Source organism: Carassius carassius, chromosome 16 (genome assembly GCF_963082965.1).
Source record: "Carassius carassius chromosome 16, fCarCar2.1, whole genome shotgun sequence".
Lineage (NCBI taxonomy): Eukaryota > Metazoa > Chordata > Actinopteri > Cypriniformes > Cyprinidae > Carassius > Carassius carassius.
In genome coordinates, this window is record NC_081770.1 from 19,405,308 (window position 1) to 19,426,403 (window position 21,096).

At 38.7% G+C, this 21,096-nt stretch overlaps 1 protein-coding gene and 1 non-coding gene across 2 annotated transcripts; both read right to left on the minus strand.

Annotated features, from left to right (window-relative positions):
• Positions 1–983: 983 nt before the first annotated feature.
• Positions 984–6,033, minus strand: LOC132159813 (interferon-induced protein 44-like). The gene is made up of 9 exons (XM_059569427.1): positions 5,568–6,033; positions 4,807–5,326; positions 4,640–4,706; positions 4,375–4,570; positions 4,125–4,277; positions 1,676–1,847; positions 1,458–1,558; positions 1,225–1,381; positions 984–1,183 (listed from the first exon to the last, which is right to left on the minus strand). Exons 2-9 carry the CDS (start codon positions 5,324–5,326, stop codon positions 1,170–1,172), a joined length of 1,380 nt encoding a protein of 459 aa, XP_059425410.1. The 5' UTR covers positions 5,568–6,033; the 3' UTR covers positions 984–1,169.
• Positions 6,034–7,702: 1,669 nt separating this feature from the next.
• On the minus strand, positions 7,703–7,774 carry trnag-ucc (transfer RNA glycine (anticodon UCC)). The gene has a single exon. It is a non-coding gene; the product is annotated as a tRNA-Gly (tRNA).
• Between the last annotated feature and the right edge of the window lie 13,322 nt (positions 7,775–21,096).

Sequence of the window (21,096 nt, forward strand, 5' to 3'; positions counted from 1 at the left end):
AGCGGTTATTTTTCTAAATGTTCTTCCATGGGGGCATGTCACCGGGAGAGAATTAATTTAGTAAATGCTCGTTTTGAGACCATGGTGAACTTGAGAAGGTTTTGCACAGGGCACTTGAGTGAGTTCAGACCCTGAGGTCTTAAAGTGACAGAAGCTGCTGATAAAGCTGCTGTCGCCATTTGTGTCAATGTTAATCAAACATCAGAAAAAAAGAAATTTACTGCCCTTGACTGAATCACTTTTGTAAAATAAGAATGAATGTTGAATTTATAGTGAAAACTATGTATTGTATATTTGATTACTTTATACAATATAATATTATTCAGTGCTTTAAGTTTTTCAAGTAGCTTTCTTAATTGTATATTGTAAAGGAATTGGCAACTGTTATTCTGAATGATTCTAGATTATATTTATGTAAAACAACTTCAGCAGTGTTTTAGAAAAATGCGGGGTGTTTTTCTCTCTCTATAGTTGGTGACCTAAACTGGTGTGGGGTGGGGGGGGGGCTGTGCAGTAACTCATAGCTGTGCAGTATGTGCAGATGTGCAGTAACTCATAGCCCCGGGGCCCAGTGAGCTCTTAATGCGGCCCTGAGGATTAAGTGTAACATTAGCATGATATTACATAACATTTAGCTGTAAAATCTGCTCTCTAAAGAGGAGATTTGGTATTTGGTGCCATTATGATTTTAAAAAAGTGTTATATGTTAGCTGCATATCATATGACAGTCAATATATTGTTCTGTCACTGTTTCATATGTACATTTGTTATGCAATGTATTTATTTATTTGTTTGTTTGTTTTCTTTAGCTTCGAGATTATGAGGATGACAATGTCTGTTGTTGAACTACACTCACTTTTGATGGAGTCTTTATCAGCCTAGTCATTTTGTTTCTACCAGTTTAATCAAACCATGCTATGATGACACAGAAATGTAACAAGCATCTCAGCAACAATGCAACATGTTTAAGTGGTAAGAAGATGTTTGTTTGCATTTCCTTTTATTGAATGGGTATGATTTTGAAAGAAGTAGAATGGATAAACAGAACAGAATAACACTTTTTAGATGTCTAATTGTAGTGATACGTAATATGTCCCACAACTAGTAGATTAAATAGTAAAAAAGTGTATTAATAGTACATTTCACACAAAGATATAATGTTAAATCAGCTATAAAAAAAGCTGTACTAGTACCACGTTATTAAATTATCATTTAAAGGACCAGCATCGTCCAGATAGTCGTTCGCAAAGCGAAGCATCTGCTGTAGAGCGGTGAGCAGCAGGACGTCACAGTTGAGCTCCAGCTCCAGCTCCTGACTGTAGTTCTTCACCGGTAACACACAAGACACCGGCACACCCAACCCAGAGCTCACCTCCTGCACCTGCAGACACAAAACAACATCTCCCTCACTCTGAGTCCTGTAGCAACAGACATCTGATCATGTGACCGCCTCTCACCTTCGACTTGATGTAGGAACTGACATAAACACTTTGAAGATCCTTCTGGACATGGGGACATGCTTCATCTATTTTTGTCATCAAGACGATCTGAGCAATGCCTGAAATGTAAATAACCATTAGTCTTTGGCATATACAGTATAAGAGTTGTGCAACAGTATTTCTCATTAGATTTTAATTAATCTATGGTATATCTAAAATGCTGTTACTTTACTTACCCAGTGAGTTCACATTTCTGCGTATGGAAGTAAGTTTTCCCTGTAGTTTGTCAGACATGAGGGAGATTTTGGTGGCATCTATCACATACACCACACAGTGGATCTTCTCCTGAAGAGATGCTGGTTTGGAGGACTTCTGCTCATCAGGTTGAAATGGTGTTGTGGGGTTAAACTGAATCAAGAGGATTTAAGATGATCTGTATGTATGTATATATATATATATATATATATATATATATATATATATATACACTTGTGTCGCAAATAAACAATATAGCGTCTTTTGTCTTCCTGTCTCTTTCTGCGGTGCCCGTTAAGCGCGCAAAAAAACCTGTGTAGAATTCGCTCCTTATATACCACATATGGTGTTGCGTTTCCCCCCCCCCCCCCGACACGCATCTGATTCAGTTCATTTCATTTTAATTTGCAATGGTATGTTCCTGTGAAACCAATGAATTTAAATACAACGTTTGACCGCGACAGTCTCTTGAAAAAGAGCAACTCGCCTAGTGAAATATGGAATTACTTCGGATTTTTATCTGATGATGAAGGAAAACCAAACTGCCGTGAATGTCTACAGAATATTCAAGCTAAAGGGGGAAAACAAAAGCAACCTCATTAAGCATCTTCGGACACAACCAAATAATATTTGTGTTTTGAACGAATCGGGTGAGTAAATTGTCAAATTTACCATTCACGAAGTTTCGTGTGAGTACCGTATTTTTATAAGTATAAGTCTCATCAGTCCAAAAATATGTCATGATGAGGAAAAAAACATATATAAGTCGCACTGGAATATAAGTCGCATTTATTCAGAACCAAGAACCAAGAGAAAACATTACCATCCACAGCCGCGAGAGGGCGCTCTATGTTTTCAGTGTATGCTACAGGAGCAATGAGCAGCATAGAGCGCCCTCTGGAGGCTGTAGACGGTAATGTTTTCTCTTGGTACATTTCTCTCGGTTCATGTCAAATTAATTTTGATAAATAAGTCGCACATGACTATAAGTCGCAGGACCAGCCAAACTATGAAGAAAAGTGCGACTTATAGTCCGGAAAATATGGTAATCACTTGCTTTATTCCTGAAGTGAGCAGACGTTTCTTTTGAATGGCTCTGTCAATAAATCATTTAAAAGACTGCCACCTACTGGATGTAGTAGTTTCCCATTTAAAGGTAGTCCATAAAATTTTTTTTGTTCAGTATTTCATATATATTTCATGTATTTGGCATTTCATATTTAAAACTTCATATATAAAATAAATACTCATTATTTATGCAGTTGTAATTGCAGTGTCACTTAAAGTGCAGCTTCTGTGCCAATTCTGGAGTTCTAAAATGTATTTTGATTTCATTTGATTAATAAAAAAAATGTCGTATCACACTGTTTTTATTTTATTAAATGTACAGTACTAACATACGACATAAATGTAAACATTTTCTGTATTCTATTGTATTGAAAAAAATATGAAATGGTCAATTGAATATATAAATTATTTTTTATTTACAAAATTTTACAGAATTCAAGTACCGTATTTTTCATATAAGTCGCATCGGTCCAAAAATACGTCATGACGAGGAGAAAAACATATATAAGTTGCACTGGACTATAAGTCAAATTTATTTAGAACCAAAAACCAAGAGAAAGCATTACCGTCTCCAGCCGCGAGAGGGCGCTCTATGTTTTCAGTGTAGACTACAGGAGCACTGAGCAGCATAGAGCGCCCTCTCGCGGCTGTAGACGGTAATGTTTTCTCTTGGTTCATGTCAAATTAATTTTGATAAGTCGCACCTGACTATAAGTCGCAGGACCAGCCAAACTATGAAAAGAAGTGCGACTTATAGTCCTGAAAATATGGTAATTAATTTCATATTGTTTTTTTTTCAGAATCAGAACCATGCTGCACTAGTGCCCAAAGCCACACCAGTTAACCCTGCCACCAGCAAGTCGCAGCCCACCATCGCCAGCCTCTTTGAGAAATCCAAGAAATTAAATTCTTAATGCAGTGTTAATGCTTAGTACACTGAGAAGAGTTTCAATTTGCATGACTTCATTAATGTACACATGGAGTACATGCATGACACATTTCAATTAGTTACTTCATGACTGTTCTTGAGTTTTTCTAAAGAGCCAGTTATTCAATATCATTAAAAAAAAATTCTGAGGACAATTTGGTCTGTTTTCATTTAAATCTTAGTATTTCTGACATTTTGCTTCATTTTGTAGATATGAATTTTGAATTAATAAAATATGGCATGGTATCGTGATACTTCAGCTGGTATAGTATCGTAACATTTGTTTATAAATATATATATATATATATATATGTATATATATATGTATGTATGTATTTATGTATGTATGTATGTATATATATAAAACAACTTTAATCCGAATCTTCCATTTCTTCCATTTCTCCTTTGTTCATTTTGGAGATGAGTGCTCTTACATTATAGCGGTCTGGTACGTGTCCTTGAAGAATGCTGCTGATGTCCTCAATATCCAGTCCTGCACCTGATTGCTCCTCGAGTCCTATGGTGTCACACAACACAAATGGCAACGGCTTTCCTCCACAACCATCCTTCAAAGGATATGTGCGAAACTACCAAACAAGAAGAGAATCACATAAAGATCTTAGGTCATCAAAAGACGTTACATGAACTCTAATAGAAAATATAATCATTTTATTGAATCTGTACCTGCACAGTTAGACTAGTGCCTGCAGATCCTGACATGGCTTTGTTGGTCACATGACCAGTGAAGATGGAGTTGATGGAGTTGAAGAAACTGGATTTTCCAGCTCCTACAGGACCAATCATTAGGATTCGGACACGACTCACAGACCTCATCAGGGGTTTAAAATTTCTGATCATTTCCATGAGCTCTGCTCTTCGTCTACAAAAGATTAGTTCAAACTTAAACTGTATCTTATTACTGAATTAATTCAGCATCAGGAAAACATACTCAGCTGTCCACAGAACATTCCTCCATGGCATCTCTGCCCTGACCTGAGTCTCTAACAGAGCACTTCCTGTTTGAGTAAACAATTGACATTATATTAGTAATTATTAAAAGAGACTAGAGTTACCATACAAATTTACTGAACATAACTATATTTTAAGTTGACTTACTCTGTTCCACTTTGTACACTTCACACTCACTCAGCCAAGTGTCATATCCATATGAGAAATAATGAAAATTGAATGCTCCTTTAGGATTATTTTCAATTTTCACAACTGGATGGTTGTTGTAGCAAAAGTACAACTGTTGGCCAAAGTTGGGGCCTTCAGCATCATCATAACGTGCACAATGTCCACTGCTAACTCTGACGCCAACAGGGGCTTTACCATCCTGAGCACTGAACAGGAATGCTTGATCATCTCTAACTGGCTTTCCACTCTGAGCATAATCCACACTAGTGTATCCACCAAAGATGTAGCCTGAACGGTTGTAGGCTACAAGTAAAGTGGGACCCTGACGGTCACATCTCTGGTGGAAGGCAGAAGCTTTATATCCATGAACTGAACCTTTGTAGAGAAGAGACAGTTCCAGGTTTCCCATCATGTCACAAAGCTGCTTCCTTTGCTTTTCTGTTAACCTCGAAGTGAGAGGGACGTTGTAAATTTTGGACGCACCAAAAGCTGAATGCATCTAAACAAGAAAAAAGGATAAGCTATATGATATATGGTTTGAATTCTGTGCCACAGGCACACAAACGAGCAGTCAGATGATTAGTTTTCTGAAAGAACTATACCGAAACTGATCAGCAGGAATCGAAAAGGAAAGCAAAATCTGCTCAAATAAAATATATAGTCTCATTTATGGTATATAAATATCGCTTATTTGTGCGCTATATTTTTTTACTTTCACAAATTTCTACTACGTATCTTACCTTCTCTCTGAAGAAATAACGAAACGCTGCTTCAGTACATCCAAGGCTAAACGCGTAACGGCAAGCTCCTCTCTCCTCTCTAATCAAATGAAAGCTTCACAGCCTGGAAAACGAAACTCTTAGCTCTAAACGAAACTCTTCTTATGTTGTCGCTGTTTGAGCTTGTCGTTGACCTGTTCACGGTATAGCCTTGAAACTGCAAGTTGGAAAAGAATAGCAGGGTAGCGGGTTGCTATTGTACCCCTATTCTTTATTTTATGTTTAGCAAATGAAATTTTTAACAGCGTTAACTAATCTATTTAAGCTGAATCAGGGCTACCTTTTTTGTCTTAAAATATTTGATAGACATTATAAGCATTTTACAAAACAGTCAAACGGAGCATAAAGTGACAGTAGCCTAAAAAATCACAAAGAAACGAAAAATGCATAATCCTTTAATATGTGACAGAAGCACAAAAAAGGACAGAGTAATTACACAGATTGAGTGAAATTAAAAAAAAATGTAGAAGTGAACTTTTTTTGTAGTTCAAATAAACTCTTGACCAGAAGTATTTGTCTGCATAAAACGCAAATGACAGATAATGACCAGTGTGTGATTAAATTATAGCTATATAAATGTTTTGAAGAACTTTTGATTTGGCACAAGACACCGGCACACCCAACCGAGAGCTCACCTCCTGCACCTGCACAGACACAAAACAACATCTCACTCACTCTGAGCATAATCCACACTAGTGTATCCACCAAAGATGTAGCCTGAACAGTTGTAGGCTACAAGTAAAGTGGGACCCTGACGGTCACATCTCTGGTGGAAGGCAGAAGCTTTATATCCATGAACTGAAGCTTTGTAGAGAAGAGACAGTTCCACATTCCCAGGCAGGTCACAGAGCTGCTTTTTGCACTTCTGTTAATTTAGGAGTTAGGGAATGCATGCTGAGCTTACCCAATGTGTTTCCAGTCTTTAACAAAAAGACATGTATTACACAAGACAATAATATAAAGAAAATTTAATTTGGGTCTCTTTGTGGATACCCCTTTTTAAAATCTTGAATGGATTACTTATAAATGAACATCAAAGATGAATAAACAAGGGGGAGTGGGGTAAGATGAGCCATTTTTAAATGAAGTGTTCCTCAAGATAAGGGAAAATGAGACAGAATGAAAGTGTCTAAAGTAAGTTTAGGATGTTTACTAACATCTTAAATGATCAGAATATCTTTGACAAGGGGTTCTAAAAATATGGGTTCTTGTATAAAACATTGCTCCGGTGGCTCAATCTGCTCCAGGTTAGGGGTAAACTGACCGAGTCAGTGGGTAAGATGCACCTAAACTGACCATCTGATTCAAACTGGTTAAATAGTTTACATCCTTTCAAAAATAATTTTAAAATACAATCAGTCATATTTTTTCCTTAAAGCTAACTTCAGCAACATAAAGCCAACCTATTGAAGTTTGCATTTCAGTCTTACATTTTTTGTATTTCTGAAACAATATGTTGAACACCAAAGTGGCGGCTAAAAAACAGACTAAACAGAGTTTGTTGAATAAATCCCACTGAAATGATGCCAAAGCTTGTATTTCTCTGCTGAGATATTGTAGTGGTGCTGTTGAACTCTCACAAATTATCAGTGAGGTTCAACTAAAGCTTTGCTTTTGCTTTTTCTTTTCTCAAACCTACAAAAAATAATGTATAGGTGGAGCTGGTTGGATTACTTATAAACTGTAATCCATTACAGATTTAAAATGATATGACAAAAATGTTAGTTAGACATTTACACATTTCAGGTTATACAATCAGCTGCTTTTAGATTACCTTTGCCCTATCTTGTTTTTCACATTGATTTAATAACTTGATAACTTTGTTGGCGTAAAAATATACAAAGAGTAAGAATATTATATTCCATTTGTTGTTATTAACAACATGAAGTGCATTAAACATTATATTGTCAAAATTTCCCCGACTGGGTTTGTGAAGGTACTACTGCAGGGGGGTTATTTTAAAATTGCATATCGTTATATTGTAGTATGAACTTCCCAATTAACATAGGATTAGGACGATAGTTGTAACTTTAAAATTGTCGATCTTGACGTGAAAGGGCTTTTCCGCAAAGTTAGTTGAAGCAGGAAAAAGATACTGCGTTGGCCGGGAATCGAACCCGGGTCAACTGCTTGGAAGGCAGCTATGCTAACCACTATACCACCAACGCATGCTTGATAGTACGCACTACAGAACCGAATACATAACTTGAATAATCTTGAAAATAGTAAAAACGCGTCGCTCTTTCTGGCGAAATTAGTTGTGTTGAATTCAGTATGTGTTTTACCCGGCGGATGTTTGGGGTAACGTTATCCGTCGATGTTTACAAACGATTTATTTGTCAAGTTAATCAGTTAACGTTAAATCTATCGGTTCCAATGATCGATGCCTGATACACAGAACTGCAGCAATGTGTAGAACATTAGTAAAACAATTCTCCAGCATTCAAAGTAGCCTACATACTTCATGAGTATGTAGAAGAATGCAGGCTTTGGGACATAGCCTACTACTTCGTCATAGCTGCTTCTTCAACGGACGCTCTGTTGCTTAGTTACGTGCATTCTGTTTTTATACAGTCTATGATTCTGTCACTGTTTAAACTGCCGTCAATCATCTTATCACCATAGCTAACATCGTCCACATTTCGTTTAATCTGATTTCCTACTACCATATTGAAGATAAATTAAGAAGTAGCCTTCTTTGATCTGCTAGTCGCGGGTCTATCACGCCGACAACTGCACATGTATTTGCATAATGATGCATTTAAAAGTAAATGACCAAACGTATCATTATAAAAGTTCACATTGTTGCTGCAGAAGAAATATAACGTGGATAATATTAAATGTATATTTTATCATCAGGTACTGATTATTTATCATTCAAATCAGTTTGTATCTGTCCGTTGGTCGCGTATAAACCATAGGTATAAACATATCCGCCATGTTCGTAGATTTTTAACACTTTTAATGAGTTTTTGTAGTTCTAATTAAATTATCAGCAAGTAAATCGGGTTTCTTCATTACACCAGTAGGTGGCGGCAAGTGACTTATGAGTGAGTCTGAATTCACTGAACCGATTCCTTCAAACACGTTGATCTACTCAGGAAAAAAAACTGATATTACCAAGGTTTACAAGGACAAGCAGTGTTGGGGAGTAACTAGTTACATGTAACGGCGTTACGTAATTTAATTACAAAATTGTTGTAACTGTAATTAGTTACAGTTACTAAGAAAATATGAGTAATTTAATTACAGTTACTAATGAAATTTTTAACGATTACAAAGGGGATTACATTTGAATATTTACACACATCCACATACAGATTTCACTGATTTATTTCCCAAATTGCACTGACTATTCTGAGACATACCGCCCTAATAATTTCCGGGATGCGGAAATACAGTCTGGTTCGTAGAATCCAGTCATAAAAACGGAATGCCTAACGCGGACGGAATATGCCACATTTTGGATGACTAAATCAAAAGTAGGTCAGTAGGCCTACACTTGAATCAAAACATGACATGGACTAGTGTCTGTGAATATAAGCCCCAAAAATGCGTGTTTTGCGTGTTCTGCGTGTCTGTGGAAATCAGGCGCGGACTGGACACCGGGACCATTCCCCACTATTTAATATCATTATTGTATAATTGCCTGCCGAATGTACTAAAGCGATCATTTGCGAATCCGCCATTTGATAATTCAATCTCTGATAAGTCATGACGTGTTAGTCATGACTCGCGCGCTCTCCGCGCCTCCGCCAAACGGTTTGGATCAGACTCGGAGTAATCAATGCGAGAGAGAGACAGAGAGAGAGAGAGAGCGAGAGAGAGAGAGAGAGAGAGAGAGACAGAGAGACAGAGCGAGAGAGAGAGAGATTTTTTTAACCACATATTTATTAACTACACAAATTCAGGTACAACTTACAAAATCACAATTACTCAAAAACTCCAACAAATTTCAATGCATCATTTTCAATACAGCACACAACTTTTTCTACACTCCAAACCGCTTCAAACTCTTCCAATTTCTTTATATGAGAGTAGAAAATAAAATCATGTTTTACTCTAGCTTTTATGAGTCCCTTGAACAAACATTCAACATTTTTACTGGTACCATGAGCAATTTTATATTTCCTACTAATATAAACTGCCATTTTGGCTTGACCCAAAATAAAATTTAACAACCGACCTTTCCTCTTTTTCCTTTTACAATAATTAAAACCAAAAATAAACACAACCATTGTAAAAATTTCATTAACATCAGTAAATATAATCTCCAATAAAGCAAACAAATATCTTAATCTCTCACAATGTATAAAACAATGAAATATGGTTTCTCTTTGATCACAAAAAGGACAGCAATCTTGCACACTTGGATTCAACACTGAGATAAAAGCATTTACAGCAACAATCCCATGTAAAATTCGCCATTGAAGATCACCCACATTTTTAGTCAATGGTGGTTTGTAACAAGAGCCCCAAAACGGTTTGACTTCAATATCAAAACTTAAATGGTCTCTCCAAGGTGTATCCATTCTTTTTAATTTGTCTTTATTTATCACCTTCACACAAACTTTATATAAACTCTTTCCACCCATTGTATCAAAAATAAAGTCTCTCAAAATCCCTTTAGTCATTAAAACATGTTCATTTTCAATTACACTTTTAGAGATCACCATACAAGGAAAAATATCTGTTTTATCTGGAAGCGCTTGACTCGACACAAAGTTCCAGTCTTCATCACTCAAATTGTCTCGCCACTTCTTTAACAAAAGATGGGCAGTCCTCTTTGATTTAATTCCAAGTCTCTGCGCAAGTGCATCAGCATTGTCCAACGTGAAACCAGCCACTTCTATTAAATCCTTCATTTTAACAACTCTGGCTTGTGTTAATGCTTGCATCAACCATAAAGTTGTATTTCCACAAAACTCCAGTCGAGCACCATTAATCAAAGGTTCTTCCAAAAACCAATACAGAGAATAACATGACAATGATCTTTTTACCTGTACCATACACCATGCTCTTCTTACACTCTCATAAAAAGAAGAAATAGACTTCAAATGAAAACTCTTACAATCTGTCCAAAAAATATTTTTTCTAAAACCCCACCCTCCAACCTTACTTAAAAGACAACAGGCTGGTCCAAACCAGGATAAATTGGGTCTATATAAAAACTTTTGAACAAACTGTAGCCTAAAAGCTACTTTCCTACTTACAACATCAACAATCCCTTGTCCACCTTCTTCCTTTGGAAGATAAAGAACATTTCGTGGTAACCAATGTAATTTATCCCAAAAGAAATTCATCATCTTGACCTGTATTTTTCCAAGAACCCCTACCGGAGGCTCTAGAACAGATAACCTGTGCCATAATGAGGAGGCTACTAAATTATTAATGCTCTCCCCCTAAAAGACATTTTAGGTAAAATCCACTTCCACCTTCCTAACCTTCCTTCAACATTTTCCAGAACATTTTCCCAGTTTCTTTGCATTATTTTTTCATCACCCAAAAAAATTCCAAGATATTTAAGACCTCTTTGTGACCAAACCATCTCACCCGGTAAGTCCAGTTCTCCTTCATTCCATTTTCCGACCCTATATGCTGAACTTTTAGCCCAATTTACTTTTGCAGATGAAATTTTTGAATAAACATTAACAATATCAACCAGTTTATCAATATCATCCTGTCCACTGGTTAAAACCAATACATCATCTGCATAAGCTGATAGTTTTATAGGTGGAAAAGTACTCTCATATCTAAAACCATCTAAACGAGTCCTAATTTTATGTAGCATAGGTTCTATTGCCATTGAATAAAGCATACCTGACAAAGGACATCCTTGTCTAATTCCCCTTTCTATTTTAAAAGGGCTACTCAAACCACCATTGATTTTCAGTACACTTTCAATATCCTCATAGAGCACTTTAACAAAGGCAGTGAAAGCAGGTGGAAAACCCAAAGTTTCAAAAATATACCATAAAAACTGATGATCCACCCGATCAAATGCCTTTTCTTGATCTAGGGAAATTAGACCACATTTTTTTCCCAACAGTCTTGAGACTTCCAAAACATCCCGAATTAAGGATATATTATCCACTATTGATCTATTAGGTACACAATAAGATTGATCTAAATGTATAACCTGTCCAATTACTTCTTTCAGTCTGTTTGCCAAAGCTTTTGATAAAATCTTATAATCAGTGCATAATAAAGAAACTGGTCTCCAGTTTTTTATCTCTTTGAGATCACCTTTCTTAGGGAGCAAGGTTAAAACCGCTCTTCTGCAGCTTAGTGGCAGTTGTCCTTTATCCAAACTATCACTTAAAACTGCAAGTAGATCTTCTCCTAAAAAATGCCAAAAAGCTTTATAAAATTCAACAGGCAACCCATCTATACCTGGTGCTTTACCAGTTTTCATACTCTGCAAAGCATTAAAAACTTCATCTATTGTTAGAGGACATACCAGTTCTGTATATGAATCCTCATTCACGTTTGGAAGCTGATCTGCCACAAATTCAGCCATTAACTGGTCATCGACAAAGCTGCGGGTATACAGCTCTTTATAAAAACTGACAGCCCTTTTACGAATGTCAGAAATCTCAGTAAGAATTTTTCCATCTTCTGACCTTAAACACTGAATATTTTTCCTTTGGCCATTTTTCCTTTCCAAACTGAAAAAGAACTTTGATGGGGCATCCATTTCAGAAAAATTCTGAAATCTGGATCTAACCAATGCCCCCTGAGACCTTGTACCTAATAGATCTGCTAATATTGCTTTTTTTCCTTTAAGAGCCTGCAATTGATTTTGATTTACAGTTGCTCCACTTAAAGTCTGAAGTTCCACAATATCCATCTCTAGACTTCTTATGGATTGAACCATGTCTCTAGTAACATTAAAAGTGTACTGATTACAGAGTTTTTGTATCTGCACCTTCCCAATATCCCACCACTGCTGTAATGATGTAAAGGAAGATTTTTTTGATCTCCACCCCAACCAAAAAAACGAAAAACATTTACAAAAATGGGCATCTTCAAGTAAAGCACTATTAAAATGCCAATAGGCACTCCTACTTTTAATAGAATTAATAAAAACACATGCTACTACCATTGAGTGATCAGAGAAACCAACAGGACAAATAAAACAAGACTTAAAACATTGTTTCTGATATTTAAAACAATAAAACATATCCAGTCTTGCTAAAGAGATAGAATTTTCTTTCACATGAGCCCATGTATATTGCCTTTCGTTACAATGAAAATTTCTCCACACATCACAAAGTTGCCAAGTTTTAATCATATTCAATAATTTATTTTTTGAAGCTATATGAGGTTCAATGTGATTCCTATCTAAATCATTGCTTGTACAATTAAAATCTCCACCCAGTATTAGAAAACTTTCCATATTACATTGTTTCAGACTACCACATAAAGTTTCAAGAAACAACATTCTTTCCATTGACTTCACAGGAGCATAAACATTTATCAATTCTAAAGTAACATTTTCAAACTTTGCTATTATCTTAATTAAACGGCCTTGTATTACTTCAATAACATCATAAGATATTGGTAGGCAGGTCTTTGAGAATAAAACAGCCACCCCAGCACTAAGAGCAGTCTTATGACTCAAAACAATCTTTCCTTCCCACTCCTTCATCCATTCAACTTCATTTTCCTTTGTGCTGTGTGTCTCTTGCAAAAACATAACATCTATGTTTTTAAGTTTCATTAGCTCATAAACTTGTGCTCTTTTGTTTACATCCCTCGCCCCATTTACATTCAGGGAAGATATTTTAAAATTACTCATTATGAGGGATGAAAAAAGCACAAGAGAACAAATGCACATTACTCCATTATTCTTGTGACAAATCATTATGCATTGTCTGAGGACGCACCTTTTGCACAATCTTTTTTAAACGATACACTTCAGGGTTCGACAAACATACTTCACCTTTCTGCTTCATAAGCATTTTTGCTGAGTCAATGAATAACGAAAGATCAGGAAAAGAATCTATAACCTCCACATTCCTCATTCCTTTTGTACGCTGCAGAAACTGTTTCATTCTTTCCAAACTGTACCCACTATAATCTTTACTCATATTTCCTTCAACTTCAGAACAATCTCGCTCACTTTCTGAGCCCGACACTTCACTTACATTCGAAACTTCCCCAGAACTTTCAGTAACAATCTCATCATGTGCTTTTTTCTTTGATGTATTTTCCATCTCACAAAGATTCGACTTCCTCTTCACTGCCGGCACTTTAAATACCTCTTCATCCTCTTTAAGTATTTCACCCTCCAACTCATCAAAGACAATATCCATTGTCTCATCATTTTTTTTAACTCGTTTCTCACTACTCTTTACGCCACTTCCTAGATCTTCTTTGTCCACACTCAAAACAGAAACCCCACCAACTTCGCTTTCTTTTTCCAAACTCTGACCTTCATTAGATCCTCTTTCAACCTCTGAAACCTGTGACGCGTTTCTTTCTGGACAAGTGCGTACCAAGTGCCCCACCATCCGGCATCCAAAGCATCTCATGCTCTCAGTTGTTACAAAGATAAGATAATCAAAATTATCAACTTTAAATTTAAAAGTAATATTCAATTCATCAATATCACTCCTCAAAATCATATGCACTTGTCTACGGAAAGACACGACGTGCTTCAACAACGGAGATTTGCAGCCTAGGGGGATTTTCTTAATAGCAGAAACCAACTGTCCATAACGAGATAATTCGCGTTTCAGCGCTTCATCAGTAATGAAAGGGGGTACATTAGAAAGCAACACTTTTCTCGCTGGATTAACAAGTGGAAAAACTTTAATCAAACTACCATTGAGGACTAATCCATTTGCAACTACTGTGTTCACTTTTTCAACTTTGTCCAAAAATAACACAACAGCACCATTCATTCGAGATGCGGAACGAATACTACTGTGACCAACGACCTCTCCTACCACTAACACACATTCTTCAACCGAGCACTCAACTCCCACCGGCACTTTAATTCCATGCTGAATTGAGTTTATGGATGGGCTATACCACTTATTTTGTTTTTGATAAGAGACCGATAATTTTAAAGGCCAGTATGGTCGATATCGATACCGATACGATACTTCCGAATCAAACTTTTTAATTATGAAGTTTATAAAATTATTAAATTACTAAGAGTAAAATGGGTAATTATAACCACTTAACTTTATGTTTAAAAGTAGGGATGGGTACCGAAACCCGGTATTAAAATGGCCCCGGGGCTAAATTATGAAAGACCGTAGTATCAGTAAGATCTGACGGTATCGGTTCTGCTTTCGGTACTGGAGGGGAAAAATAAATGTACTATGTATTTTTGCTTAATAATGTTATCGTGCACATTTTATCTCACCAAACATTTCTAATGTGCGATCATATTAAGACGTTTGTCTGTGAGATCTGCGGGATCTCTCATGCGCGCCGCGGAGACTGTCTGTCAGTCACACACACCACAACGAGCACGGCGCACGCACAGACATAACAGTATGAAAACTCCCGCTCAATAATAAAGAGTGACGATGGCGAAGAGATTTGCTTAATAATGTTATCGTGCGCATTTTATCTTACCAAGCATTTCTAATTTGCGATATTATTAAGACGTTTGTCTGTGAAATCTGCGAGTTCTCTCATGCGCGCCGCGGAGGCTGTCTGTCAGTCACACACACACAACAAGAACGAGCGCGGCACACATACACGCATTTAAGGGGCCGTTCACATATCACGACTTTTTGCGTGCTCAAGTTCGTTATTTCAAATGTAGGTGTGCGGTATGCGCGCTCATAATGGAAGCGACGCGGTCGCGACATGGCACCGCATCGAGTTTAAACATCTCAACTTTTCAGAATGCCGCAAGCGCACCGCAGGTCATGTAACTTCCTCACCTTTTCCGTAACAATGTTGAAAGCTCAGCCAAGATGAAGGAACAGCTGATAGCTGTATGTGGATTTTTTAATTAATTTAGTAGCAGTGCTACTGCAAGCAGTTTTTAGTGCTGCAAATCCATTTATCTATTGCTGAAATTTCCGCGTCTTCATGGAGAGAGCAGGTCATGGTTGCTTAGCAACGGCAGACTCCTCAGGAGTGCAAGTGCCCAAGGCTTTGGGGAAAAAATCAAAGCGGCGTGCCTAGCGTTTTCCACACGTTTTTAGACGCGATATGTGAACGGCCCCTTACAGTACGAAAACTCCTGCTTAATACAAAGAGTGACGATGGCGGAGACATCAAAACGTTCCAAAGTGTGGTTACTTCACTAGAGTTGATGCAGACAACGCTGGTTGTCATAAGTGCAACAAAATTTTTGCATGTAAGGGCGGAAACACAAGCAATCTGTCAAAGCATCTTTCACAAGTGCATTATGTGCAGACAGAGAAATGCTAAGTTTTCGACTGCCTAACACAACACAAAGTACCGATAAGAATACCGTTAAAGTACCGGACCGTTAAGCAGTATCGGTAAGAGTAGTAATATTGTTAAAACCTTAACGATACCCATCCCTATTTAAAACACATTTTAACATTCAATACGCCTTAATTGTAACTTATTAGGTTATACTTTTGTTTACACGTTTCAATATGTTTTTTGTTTACATGAGTCAAATCTACAAATACTACAGTTGAACTATGGTCACTTTAGTATAACCATGGTTCATTTTCATAAGGGACTGACACTGAAAGGCTATTGTTGCATATATAAAATTCCTCAGATAAGCATTGTTCCAGGCTGCCGTTCCCAAAAGCTTTAATGCTTTCTTATGATACTTTTGGGAAACACAGCCCTGTTTAAATGCACTGTCAGTGAGTGAACGCTCTCTTGTGATGGATTGGTTCTGTCTGGCAAAATTTGCATGTGTTCAGATGAGCAGGAATAATCTACACAATTATTCGCTAACATAGTCGCCAATTCAGCAAATTTTTTTCAAGCTTATTCCGTTCCATAATTGGGTTTATGTGAAGTTAGTAAAAAATTACATATTTTAGCATTCAGGTAAATAAGCAACGTCATGACCTTAAATGCTATCATTCGTAGTTCCGAATGATGTCTTCTGTTGAAAACAAATTTTTTAAATAAAAAAATATTTTTTTCAGCGATTTAGGAACTTTAAATTAGGTTGTTAAATATATTTTATATGTAAGAGTAATTGTTTAGTAATATAAATGTGTTAAAGAATTGTTAAATTTTATTTTAATCTTGCACAGTTTTGAAAGAAACGAGGCACAGAATCAAAAAAAAATTTTTTTGAAAGAAGCACTAGTTTAATTGCCTATATTAGTCATTAGTGTTATACTTTAAACCTTATCATGGCACAGGAATTTACTGTGATAAGCAACTACAGCAGCAACGATGCAACATGTAAAAGGGACAATAGCTTTTTTAGCATTTCCTTTTCTTGATTGGGTATGATTATTAGCTAAAATGTTGCACGGTTCACACTAGTCCACTCAGTTAATATACAACCCCAGTTCCAGTGAAGTTGGGACGTTTTGTAAAAATGCAATATAACTGTAGAGTTGTGGCACTATCACTTTAAATATCAGTGTTCATGTTAACATCACTATGGTGACCCCTGTTGGATGAAGCGGGTAACATAAATAAAGGCAGTCTAGTGTCTACACTCACACGAGTTACATGTGTATTACTTGACACTCTACATGGTGTCAGAAGTGTCTGATAATGGCTCAAGGACTCCGTCGTATCGATCCGCTAGTTTTTGACGACAACATTGCCGACAACTGGCGGAAATTTGAGAAAGAATGGATAATCTACTGCAACGCAGGACTGTCGGATAAATCGAAGAAAGTTCAAGCTTACACGCTACTGAACCTAGCCGGCCCGGAGGCTGTTCAAAAGTCGGAATCCTTTGTGTATGGAGAGGGGGAAAGTCACGAAGAACCAGAGACTCTACTGGTAAAGTTTGCTGAATTATGTTTGCCAGCGAAAAACATCATTATGGACAGGCATGTTTTTAACACCACTAGTCAGGGAACCGGTGAGTCTATTCAGGCGTATGTCTCCACTCTGAAAATACTGGCGAAGAAATGCGATTTTGGCGCACTCCGTGATGAATTGATCAGGGATCGTATCGTCTGTGGAATACAGAGCGACACCCTCCGCAAACAACTATTACGTGAAAAGAATCTCACCCTTGAACTGGCAGTTAGCATTAGCATGCTCCATGAACAGTCGGAGAAAAGCTCTAAGGAACTTCATAAGGAAGCTGAAGTGTGCTCAATTCAGAAGGCTCGCTGTGGCAATTTTAATGGCCAACACTCACCTGACCGCAGCAAATGCTTTGCTCTCAACAAGACATGCAATAACTGTGGAAAACTTAATCACTTTGCTAGGTGTTGTCGCTCTGCACCAGCGCAGGCCACAGTTCGCCCCAAAGCCCCCACTCCATACAAAAGAAGAGAAATGGGTAGAGTAAATGAATTGACCACTGAACCAGACAATCAAATGGTTGATACTTTCTACTGTGACACAATACTCACACCCGCACAGAAGGGGGAAATCTTCGCCACGCTCGCAATGAAGAATGGAAATGGACAACTGAAGGTAAAAGTGGACACTGGTGCCAAATGTAATGTGCTGCCCAGAAAACTGCTGCATGCAGTTGACCACACAGTGCATGTGGATCCAAATGAAAAAGTCAATCTAGTGGCTTATGGAGGTGAGTCAATCAAAACTGATGGCACTGTAACACTGCATTGTACACAGGGACAGTTCAAGTTTCATGTGGTCAATAGGGATGTAAAACCCATACTGGGACTACAAGACAGTATTGCTATTGGTCTCATACATCTCGGACCTGACGTCCACATGCTGCAACAAGAAGCTCCAGAAATACTGGAGTACAAAGACCTTTTTGACACTAATGTCATAGGTAAATTACCTGTGATATATCATATGAGACTAGATGACACTGTTGCCCCCACAATATGTGCTCCCCGCAGGATCCCCATTGCCATGAAAGATAAGGTCAAGGCGGAGCTGGACCGAATGACTGCCCTTGGTGTAATTATACCAGAAAACGACGCAACAGAATGGGTGTCTGCCATGGTTGCAGCAGAAAAAAAAGATGGAACAGTGCGACTTTGCATCGACCCAGTGCATCTAACCGGGCCCTCCTCAGACCCCGTCATCCACTCAAATCAATTGACCAAATCATTGCGGACATGCCCGGTGCAAAAATATTTAGCATCTTAGATGCCAAGTGTGGGTTTTGGCAAATACCCCTTGACCGCGCATCCTCCAAGCTCACAACATTCATGTCACCTCATGGCCGATATAGGTTCCTGAGAATGACATACGGCATATGCACAGGCAGTAAGGTCTTCCAAAATGTGATGGAACAGTTATTTGCTGGACAACCTTGCGAGATCGTGGTCGATGACATCCTCATCTGGGGACGCACATTATTAGAACATGATGAACGCCTAACACAGGTTTTGAACAGGATCCGTGCCATCAACCTAAAGCTCAATCCTGACAAGTGCAGATTTAGAGTCAACTGTGTACACTATGTAGGACACCTGTTAACCGCTGATGGTGTTAAGCCAGATCCGGAAAAGATCAAAGCTGTCTGCGAGATGGAGAAGCCACAGGACAAACAGGCTTTACAGCAGTTTCTGGGCATGATAAACTATCTATCCAAATTCATCTCCCAGTACAGTGACATGACTGGCCCTCTGAGACAGCTGATACACCACGACGTGGAGTGGCACTGGCATGACGCCCATGATGCGGCTTTCAGCAAACTGAAGGAGGCACTGACTAATCCCCCTGTGCTGCAATTTTTTGACACATCAAAGCCAGTGGTTATATCAGCAGACGCCTCCCAACACGGTCTTGGGGCGGTGTGCCTCCAAGACGGGAGGCCGGTGGCATTCGCATCACGTGCCCTCACACCAACTGAGTCCAGGTATGCTCAGATTGAAAAAGAAATGTTAGCACTGGTGTTTGCAGCTAAAAAATTTCATGATTTCATCTATGGCCGCCCCGTTACTGCTGAAACGGATCATCAGCCCCTTATAACTATCCTGAGGAAACCACTGCACACCGCATCACCACGCCTGCAGGGTATGATGTTAAAATTGCAACGTTACGACTTGGATGTGATGTATAAGCGAGGCAAGGAACTGTTTGTGGCAGACGCGTTGTCGCGTGCACACTTACCTGAGTCTGAGCCCCAACTTACTGATGACTTACTAGAAGTGATGACTGTCCAGGTGCTCTCTTCACGTCGTACAGATGAATTACGAAATGCAGTAAAGAGTGACGTCACCTGCCAACAGCTATCTGAAGTCATCGTGCATGGCTGGCCCAGCACCTCCAAGGAGCTGCCGCAACAGTTGCGACCGTTCTTCTCCATGAAGGAAGAGTTGACATTAGAGGATGGACTGCTTCTGCGTGGGCAAAGGTTAGTCATACCTGCAGCACTGCAAACATTTTATGTTGGCCAGCTACACCAGGGCCATCCTGGGATTGAAGCCACCAAACGCAGAGCTCGAGAGACTATGTACTGGACCTCAATGTACACAGATATCGAAAGAGAGGTGTCTCGTTGTGCTGCATGCAACGCTTTGACAGCACACCACACAAAGGAACCAATGCACCTCCATGACATCCCTGAACTGCCATGGTCATTTACTGCAGCTGATATATTTGAGTGGCGTGCCAAAATGCATCTAGTCCTGGTGGACTCCTACTCAGGGTGGATCTCCTCCGGGTTGATGAAAACCCAACGGCAAGCTCTGAGGAGGACGTGCCACTGGGGGTCCACCTCACCAGTACCTGATAGAGAGACTGCCCAAAATGCCAACCCAGGGAAGTCGTGGCCTAATGGTTAGAGAGTCGGACTCCCAATCGAAAGGTTGTGAGTTCGAGTCCCGGGCCGGCAGGAATTGTGGGTGGGGGAAGTGCATGTACAGTTCTCTCTCCACCTTCAATACCACGACTTAGGTGCCCTTGAGCAAGGCATCGAACCCCCAACTGCTCCCCGGGCGCCGCAGCATAAATGGCTGCCCACTGCTCTGGGTGTGTGCTCACAGTGTGTGTGTGTGTTCACTGCTCTGTGTGTGTGCATTTCGGATGGGTTAAATGCAGAGCACAAATTCTGAGTATGGGTCACCATACTTGGCTGAATGTCACTTCACTCACCTACACCTCCTAGTATCACACCAGTGGTCAATACTGCTGACTCATCTGAGAGACAGTTGGTGGTGACTCGAGCAGGCAGAGTTAGCCAAGCTAATCAGCGTTATCAGGACTATGTCAGTACGTGGCTAAAAAAACTAAACTAAAATCAAGATATGGAAATGATAACCAGGTGTCCCTTCGTTAACTGAACTAACGTTGTTTGCCCATGTTTCACCATACTTTTTATGTTCTGTGTCACCTTTTGTTCCGTGGTGGGTGGCCTGATAATAAGATAATTTCAGTACGTGTTTTGGTTCCAGTTTTGTTG

Excerpts from the sequence above, each read along its gene's own strand:
- LOC132159813 (XM_059569427.1), bottom strand. The coding sequence starts at position 5,326 with ATGCATTCAGCTTTTGGTGCGTCCAAAATTTACAACGTCCCTCTCACT. Across the intron at positions 4,278-4,374 it reads GCACTAGTCTAACTGTGCAG|TTTCGCACATATCCTTTGAA; the intron begins GTACAGATTCAA and ends CTTGTTTGGTAG. Across the intron at positions 1,382-1,457 it reads GTTCCTACATCAAGTCGAAG|GTGCAGGAGGTGAGCTCTGG; the intron begins GTGAGAGGCGGT and ends TTGTGTCTGCAG.